At 44.9% G+C, this 9,764-nt stretch overlaps 1 protein-coding gene across 1 annotated transcript; it reads left to right on the top strand.

Annotated features, from left to right (window-relative positions):
- Positions 1-8,465: 8,465 nt before the first annotated feature.
- LOC132397488 (E3 ubiquitin-protein ligase RNF182-like) lies at positions 8,466-9,236 on the top strand. Its single transcript, XM_059976318.1, has one exon. It carries the CDS (start codon positions 8,712-8,714, stop codon positions 9,234-9,236), a length of 525 nt encoding a protein of 174 aa, XP_059832301.1. The 5' UTR covers positions 8,466-8,711.
- Positions 9,237-9,764: the final 528 nt, after the last annotated feature.

Genomic DNA, 9,764 nt, shown 5'->3' on the forward strand with positions numbered 1-9,764 from the left:
TTTGACAGCTCTGGGCCTGTACTCACTGGAATTCAGAAGAATGGGGGGGGGGGGGGTCTTATTGAAACCTGTTGAATTTTGAAAGGCCTCGATAGAGTGAATATGGAGAGGATGTTTCTGATGGTGGGTGAGTCTAAGAGAGCAGAGGGACATCCTTTTAGAACAGAGATGAGGAATTTCTTTAGCCAGAGTGGAGGTAAATCTGTGGAATTCATTACCACAGACGGCCATGGAGGCCAAGTCACTGGGTATAATTAAGACAGAGGTCAATGGATTCTTGATTGGTCAGGGCATGAAGGGATACGGGGAGAAGGCAGGAGATTGGGGCTGAGAGGGAAAATGGATCAGCCATGATGAAATGGCAGAGCAGACTCGATGGGCCAAATGGCCTAATTCTGCTCCTAGATCTTATGGTCTTATGGTCTCAGCCATCAGCACTTGAACTAGAAGAGATAACTTCACTCAGCTACACTTGCCCCATCACTGAAATGTGTGCACAACCTATGGGCTCATTTTCAAGGACTCTTCATCTTATGTTCTCAATAATCATTGATTATTTATCTATCTATTTATTATTATTTATTTCTTATTTTGTTGTTTTCTGCACACTGGCTGAACTTAAATTCTTTCATTGATTCTATTATGGACTTATTGAGTATGAAAAGAAGAAATTGAATCTCAGGGTTGTATGTGGTCACACACAAACGTGTGTATATGTATATATATGTACATACTTTGATAATAAGTTTATTTTGAACTTTGAATTTCCTTTGAACTGTCTGCAACGCTGGTAGATCTAAGATAGCTAAGAGGGCTAGAATCATGCACAATACTCCATCAACAACTGTAAAACTGATCTGTAATGCTTTGATTTATAAGATCTCCACATCCTTGTAAGCAATTGGTCCATGGAGACAATTAAAAATGGGATTGATAGTGTGGGTTGTATGGAATGGGAGTGAACGAGAAGGGGCTTGTTCATTGGGGTAACAGTGAAACCCCTAGGAACATGACCAGTAAAATACTGCAGATGCTGGAGCAACACACACAAAGTGCTTGAAGAACTCAAAAAGTTCAAAAGTAAACTTATTATCAAAGAACATAGACGTCAGCATAAAGTAGAATCAAAGAACCAGTATGCAAAAGACAAATTGTGCAAATACAAAAATGAAAAATCTAAATAATAATAGCAGATAAATAAGTAATAAATAATTGGAAAACATGAGATGAAGAGTCCTTGAAAATGAGTCCATAGGCTGTGGCAACAGTTCAGTGGTGGGCGAGCGAAGTTGAGTAAAATTGTCCCCTTTGATTCAAGAGCCTGATGGTTGAGGGGTAATAACTATTCCTGAACCTGGAGGTGCGGCTCCTGAGGCTGTTGTACCACCTTCCCGATGGCAGCAGTGAGAAGCAAACATGGCCTGGATGGTGGGGGTCCCTGACGATGGGTGCTGCTTTCCTGCGACAGGTCATGCTGTTGATGTGCTTAATGTAGAGGAGGGTTTTTTACCAGTGGTGGACTGGGCGTATCCTCTGCTTTTTGTAGGCTTTTCATTCAAGAGCATTGGTGTTTCCTTACCGGGTCATGACGCAAGGTAGAGAGGGGCACAAGTTTGAATGGGCATCAGTGAAAGTCACATGGCATGCAAGAGTTTCTAGAAATGTTTTTCTGTGAACAAGTGTGTAAATAGACTCGTATAGCATAATCCTATTTGTGAGCTGATGCAAGCACAATTCCAGAGCACAGCACACGGAGTTCACCACGCAGCCAATCAGCTCCCAGCATCACAACTGAGTTTCTGAATTGACGCCCAATCAGCTGATTGAAAAGCATATAAAGGCCAAGCATTCGGAGGGCACACCCTAATCTGCAGCCACTGACAATGTCTCCTCGCATGGTGATGAAACGTTTGCAAGTGAATTGCCAGGATCGGAGAACAACTCAACCCAGCCATAAATTATACATTACAAGAAAGAACAAAAATAAAGCCGATTTTAGTTCTCGACCTGTAACGTTAACTGCTTTGCTAGCTCAGTTTTGCATGATTAATTACTTAATTATTCACATATTTATTTGTTGCTTATATAGAGATACAGCACGTTAACAGGCCCTTCTGACTCAATGTGACTGTGTCACCCAATCACACCCAGGTGACCAATTAACCTACTAACCAGTGGGAGGGCACTGACGCCCCCAGAGGAAACCTCGTAGTATTTCTGCCTTGCGCCGCTGCCACAAAATGACAACTTTTATGATATATTTATTTTATTTATCACAGATACCATGTGAAACAGGCCCTTCTGGCCCATCCAGCCTTGCCAGGTTGCAACCCATCTATTTCTTCTTCCTGGGCCCTTATCTCCCAGTGGAGATCAGGCCATTGATGACCTCCAGTCTCCATTGTCCAACTGTATCGTTGAGTTCATCACTGTTACTGTAATCCTCTGTACAGGGGATTGACCCATTCAACTTCAGCAGAACCCTGTTGGCCGGCCCTAACTGTTTCCACCTCTCACGACAGGGACATAGGGTTGGACTTTGCAAGGCGTTCCACCTATTTAACCCCAGCCTAATCACAGGACAACTTACAATGACCAATTAACCTACTAAGCGGTTCGACTTTGGACTGTGGGAGGAAACCAGAGCATTCATACGAAACCCATGGGGAGAATGCACAAACTCCTTACAGACAGTTCAATGGTTCCATTTAATATTGGAGAATGTATACAGTATACAACCTGAAATTTGTACTCTTCACAGACATCCACCAAACAGCAAACCCCAAGGAATGAATGACAGAAAAACATTAGAACTCCAAAACCCACCCCTCCCATGGCCAAGCAGCAGCAAAACATCAAATCTCCCCCTCCCTCTCCCCCTCCCCTACCCTTCCCCTCCCCTCCCCCTCCCTCTGCCCTTTCACTCCCCCTCCCCCTCCTTGTCCCGCATTCCCTGCCCCTCCACATCCCCCTCCCCCCGCTTGTTCCAACAGAAAGCATCAGCCCCCACCGACCCCATGCAAGCAATAGCAAAGCCCCCGTAGAGACCATGATCTGCAGTGCACCAAAGACTACAGCCCATAACCCAGCTCCTTGACATGCCGCAGGAACAATGGAGGTGACGTTGGAATCATTGGAGATGAGCTCTGAACTCCAATGCCCCGAGCTGTGATCGTGAGGCACTAACCACTACACTATCGTGACACCCATGTCAGTGATAACATGTCTGATTTTGATTTCCTGGCCACAGATGTTGAGTATTTCTAACTCGTGAATTTGCAAGGATTAGGTCTGTTGGCTGTGATGCAGATGGAAAACGCTGGAAGGCATTTGGTGAAGTGGAAGAGTGCAGAGTATGGAAACCAGGCAACTGGAAATAAATTCTTCTATTCACCAGTCTGAGCACTTGCCTCTTCTCCTCACCTGCCTCTCTTCCTTCCCTTTCTCCCCTGATCCACACTCCTCTCCCATCACATTCATTCTTTTCCACCTATCACCTCCCAGCATTGTACTTCACACCCCCCCCCCTTCCCCACCCACCTGGCATCACCTATCACCTTCTAGTTTGTACTTCTTTCCATCCTACCACCTTCCTGTTCTGGCTTCTCCCCCCTTCCTTTCCAGTCCTGATGAAGTGTCTCGGCCCAAAACATCGACTGTTTATTCACTTCCATAGATGCTTCCTGGCCTGCTGAGTTCCTCCAGCATTCTGTGTGTGTGTTGCCCTGGGAAACTCAGGTCTCTTTTTACCTAATAATTTCAAAGTTCAAAGTATATGTTATTCTCAAAGTACAACCCTGATATCCATTTTCCTGTGGCCATCCTCAGCAAATCTATAAAACAGTAACGATAACAGGATCAATGCAAGATCAGCCAGAGTGCAGAGGCAACAAATGATGATATGAATAAATAACAATAAATAACAAGATAATGAGATAAACAGTCCTTAAAGTGAGATCATTGGTTGTGGGAACATCTCAGTGGATGAACAAGTGAGTGTAGTTATCCCAATTTGTTCAAGAGCCTGATGGTTGAGGGTGAGTAACTGTTCTTGAACCCGGCGGTGTGAGTCCTGATGCTCTTGTACCTTCTACCTGACGGCAACAGTGAGAAGAGCTGGTTTTGATTCACAGCAAGCAGGTTAGGGAGGGTTTAAACTAAGTTGACAGGGGGAAGGAAACCAGGGTGTTAGGGTCGAGGAAGAGGAAAATAGAAATAAGTCAAAGATACTCTGCAGCAAGAAGGACAGGCAGGTGAACAGACAGGATAATTTGCTGTGCGATGGAAATAAACCAAAATTGGTAACAGATACTGAATGTACTGTACTTAAATGCATGCAGCATTTGAAATAAAGTGGGTCACCTTGTTGTACAGCTACAGGTTAAAAGATATGACATTGTGGCCATCAACGAGTCTTGGCTAAATGATGGATGTGATTGGGAGCTGAATGTCCAAGGACACGCTGTGTATAGGAAAGACAGGAGGGTAGGTAGAGGGGGTGACGTGGCCCTGATGGTAAGCAACGATATCTAATCACTAGAAAGAAGGGACATAGGATCAGAAGAGGTAGAAACCTTATGGGTTGAGTTAAGAAATGACAAGGGTAAAAAGACACTAATAGCAGTTATATACAGGCCTCCAAACCGCAGCCCGGATGTGGACTACAAGTTACAGCTGGAAATTGAAAAAACATGTCAGAAGGAAAATGTCAAGATAATTATTGGAGATTTTAATATGAAAGTGGATTGGGAAAGTCAGGAAGGTACTGGATCTCAGGAGAGGGAGTTTGTAGAATGCCTACGGGATGGCTTTTTGGAGCAGCTTGACAATAAGCCCACCAGGGGATCAGCTGTTTTGGATTGGGTGCTGTGTAATGAGCCTGAGGCGATTAGGGGGCCAGAGGTAATGGAACCCCTTGGAAGTAGTGATCATAATATGATCGAGTTCAGTTTCAAATTTGAATAAGAGAAGCTGGTATCAGGTGTATCGATAGTTCAGTGGAACAAAGGGAATTACAGTGGTATGAGAGAGGAACTGGCCCAAGGTGATTGGAAAAGTAAGCTAGATGGAGGGATGGTAGAGCAGAATTGAATGAAATTCCTACAAAAAGTAAGGAAAGTGCAGGAAAATATATTCCAAGAAAAAAGAAAATCATGAATGAAAAAATGGCACAAATGTGGCTAACGAGAGAAGTTAAGGCTAAAATAAAAGCAAAAGAGATGGTGTACAAGAAAGCAAAAATTAGTGGAAAAACTGAGGACTGGACAACTTTTAAAAAGTTACAAAAGGAAACTAAAAAAGTCATTTGGAAAGAAAAGATGAATTATGAAAGGAAGTTGGCAATTAACATAAAGAAGGACTCTAAGAGTTTTTTTAAATATATGAAGAGTAAAAGAGTGACACAAGTAGATATAGGACCGATTGAAAATTATGCTGGAGAAATTATAATGGGTAATAAAGAGATGGCAGAGGAACTAAATGAGTATTTTGCATCAGTCTTCGCAGTGGAAGACATTCACAACATACCTGATAGCCAGAGGTCTCAGGGAATAGAATTAGGTACAGTCAAGATTACTAGAGAGAAAGTGCTTGAGAAGCTGAATGGACTAAGGATAGATAAGTCTCCCGAACTGGATGAGGTGCACCCACGGGTTCTGAAGGAGGGGGCTTTGGAGATTGTAGAGGCATTGGAAATAATCTTCCAGGAATCAATAGATGCTGGCATGGTTCCGGGGGACTGGAAGGTTGCAAATGTAGTTCCGTTGTTTAAGAAAGGTGGGAGGCAGCAAAAAGAAAATTACAGACCTGTTAGTCTGACATTGGTAGTTGGAAAGTTATTGGAGTCGATCCTCAAGAACGAGGTTATGAAATACCTCGAGGTGCCTGACAAGATAGGCCCAAGCCAGCATGGTTTCATGAAGGGAAGATCCTGCCTCATCAACCTATTGGAATTTTTGGAGGTAATCTCAAATAAGATTGACAAGGGAGAGGCTGTGGATGTTGTGTATTTGGATTTTCAAAAGGCCTTCGATAAGGTGCCGCATAAGAGGCTGCTTAATAAGATGAGAGCCCATGGAATTACAGGAAGGATATTGGAATGGGTGGAGCATTGGCTGATAGGCAGAAAGCAAAGGGTGGGAATAAAGGGATCCTATTCTGGTTGGTTGCTGGTTACTAGTGGTGTTCCACAGGGGTCGCTTCTTTTGACACTGTTTATCGATGATTTAGATTATGGATCAAATGGTTTTGTGGCTAAATTTGCGGATGACACCAAGATAGGTTGAGGAGCAGGAAGTGTTGAGGAAACGGAAAGGTTGTTGAGAGACTTGGTCAGTTTAGGAGAGTGGGCAAAGAAATGGCAGATGAGATACAATGTTGAGAAATGTACGGTTGTACATTTTGGAAGAAGAAATAATCAGGCAGATTATTATTTAAATGGAGAGAGAATTCAAAATTCGGAAGTACAAAGGAACTTCGGGGTCCTCATGCAGGATACCCTAAAGGTTAACCACCAGGTTGGATCGGCAGTAAGGAAAGCAAATGCTATGTTGGCATTCATTTCAAGAGGAATAGTGTATAAGAGTAAGGAGGTGTTGATGAGGCTCTATGGGGCACTGGTGAGACCTCATTTGGAATACTGTGTGTAGTTTTGGGCCCCCTATCTTAGATGTTGGAGAGAGTTCAGAGAAGATTTGCGAGGATGATTCCTGGAACGCAGGGACTAACATGAGGAGCATTTGTTGGATCTTGGACTGTATTCATTAGAGTATAGAAGAATGAGAGGGGATCTCATAGAAACATTTCGAAAGTTGAAAGGGTTGGACAGCATGGATGTGGAAAGGCTGTTTCTCTTGGTGGATGAGACCAGGACAAGAGGTCACAGTCTTAGAATTAGAGGGTACCCATTTAAAACAGAGATGAAGAGAAATTTTTTTAGCCAGAGGGTCGTGGATTTATGGAATTTGTTGCCACATACAGCTGTGGAGGCCCGATCATTGAGGGTGTTTAAGGAGGAGATTGACAGGTATCTAATTAAGTCAGGGTATCAAGCGATATGGGAAAAAATCTGGTAATTGGAACTAGATGGGAGAATAGTTTAGCTCATGGTGGAGTGGCAGAGAAAACTCGATGGGCTGAATGGCCTACTTCTACTCCTTTATCTCATGGTCTTGTGAAGAAAGCACGTTCTGGGTGAAGGGGATCACTGATTATAGATGCTGCTTTCCTACAACAGTGTTTCATGGAGATGTGTTCAATGATGGGGAGAGCTTTACCCGTGATGGATTGGGCCAAATCCACTACTTTTTGTAGGATTTTCATTCAAAGGTGTTGGTGTTTCCATACCAGGCTGTGATGCAGCCAGTCAATACATTCTCCACTAGACATCTATGGAAGTTGATCAAAGTTTTAGATGTCATGCTGAATCTTTGCAAACTTCTAAGAAAGTAGAGGCACTGCCATGCTTTCTTCACAATTCCATTTACACGCTGGGCCCAGGGCAGACTATCTCAAATAGTAACACCTACAAATTTAAAGTTGCTAACCCTCCCTACCTCTGATTCTCTGTCTGGTTTCCCTCTCCTGAAATCAATAATCAGTTTGTGGAATAATTTCATTATTCACCAATGCTTTTCTTTTCTTAATGTCTGTTGTTTAATTTCTATCTTTCCTAGTATCCTCATTCTCCAGGGGTCTGGAATAAGCAACAAAAAAATCAGCTTTAGAGCCAGTGATAAACAGCTCCAACTAGAGACCCGAACAACTTGTTTGTACGTGACCAAGGAGAAGGCTGCAAGCAACACCATTCAGAGGTCACCAAGAAATGTTTCAACTACTTTAGTGGTCAATAGACTGGTTCTCAGAATTCTGGAGATCCCATATTAGAATTTCAAATACCTCAGATCGCAATGTGCGGACATCGCCACGTAACCAACAGAGCATCAAACGAAACAGTGCATCAAAGAATGGATTGACTAGTCATTAAGAAGATTTCACCTTGAGTATTCCAGACTGACCTTGGTTATAATTGTTCAACTGTTCCATTGCGAGATCCTCCACCCATACAACACTCTCTGCAGCCAGAGGGACCCACATAAGCCTACCAAGGTCCAGTGGACTGAATCCCAAGTGGGCAGCCAACAACTACCAGCAAGTCACTGCAAGCAGGGCTGCTCACTCAGGCAAGTTGTTTACTCTGAGCCACATCTGCCTTCCAACCAACGGGAAGAGAAGGTCCAGTTGGGGTCAAGAAGACAGATTGGGAGGAAGGGACGACGCTGGAGAGAAAGACACCACTTTAGGCCCATTTTCTTGGAAAGTTGTGTTCTCTCTTCCTCCAATACCCAACTCCCTTCTCGACAAGGAATTCTCCAGAAGTTGCAAGTTGAGCACAGGATTTTGAGTTGGAAAGGCTGCAAAGGAAAGTCCAGTCATAATAGGGTGTCTCCTGATGAAGGGGTCCGAAACGTTGACTGCTCATTCTCCTCCATAGATGCTGCCTGGCCCATTAAGTTCCTCCAGAACTTTGTGTGTGTTTCTTAAGATTTGCAGCATCCGAAGAACCTCTTGTGTCTGGAGAGGTTTGGACTCAGATCCTTCTGGAGGAGAGTGGAAGGTTGCCAACAGTGGGGAGAACGGGCTTTTGAGTTGACCCAACACTTTTGAACACCTCAAGCTTTCAAGTCAGCTGGGTCACTCAAGATAAGCCCACCATGGTGGTCGAAACGGAGGAAGTGGACAAGGTGGACCTGGAGTGCCACATCTGTTGCCATGATTACAACTGGAGTGACAAGTGCCCCCGGGAGCTGGAGTGCCTCCACACCTTCTGCACCGAGTGCCTGGTCAGGTTAGAGGGTCACTGCCGGATCTCCTGCCCACTCTGCAGGTACAGCACGGAGCTCGGGGCCCTCGGAGCCCTGGGCCTGCCCCGTCAGCAGCACGTCCTGTCCAAGATGCCGGTGTCAGCAGAGCGTGGCGGGGGAGTGGCCTCGCTGAGCCAGCAGGTCATCCTCACCCTGGACTCCGGCGAGACAGCTGTGGTGAGGCTGCCCACCATCAGCCTGAGTGTGGAACAGGGGGAGGGCCAGAGGGCGGCGCCTCTCCAGGAGTCTGCCCTCTTCCGCCAGAGCCAGAAGCACCAGACCCTGGTGTGCCTGAAGAAGGCCTCTGCCCGCCTCATTGCCCTCATCGTCCTCGTCTGTGTGGCAGCCTTCATATTTGCCCCTCGGTTCTCCTAGAGCTGACCCTGGGCTCTTTCCCTCTTGCAGTTCCTTGAGGGGGCGGAGGAAGCAGCAGTTGGAATTTCTATAACACTGGATTCCCTGGCCATTCGGCCCATTTGCTGATAGCTGTTCTCCATCTGTGCCTGGTTCTAATCCAGGCTTTCTGATTCAGGAAGCCCAGACTGGAACAGTTAAAGTCTCCTCCTCCTCCTCCCTCACTTCCATTACTGCTCCATAATTTAAAGTCCCATATTTACTTCTCCAAATCTCCTTCTCTCATTTGCTCCACTTACTAACTCTATCCTGACCCCTTGCTATTCATTTTAACATATCCCATCTCTCTCACTTATTCCCCAATTTCTCTCATTCCTCATCTCTCTCTCTCTCATTCTTTACATCTCTCTCATCCCATCTCTCTCACTCATCCCCATCTCTCTCTCTCATCCTCATCTCTCTCTCATCCCCATCTCTCTCTCTCTCATCATCTCTCTCTCTCATCCCCATCTCTCTCTCTCATCCCCATCTCTCTCTCATCCCCATCTC

Source organism: Hypanus sabinus, chromosome 7 (genome assembly GCF_030144855.1).
Source record: "Hypanus sabinus isolate sHypSab1 chromosome 7, sHypSab1.hap1, whole genome shotgun sequence".
NCBI classification, from domain to species: Eukaryota; Metazoa; Chordata; class Chondrichthyes; order Myliobatiformes; family Dasyatidae; genus Hypanus; species Hypanus sabinus.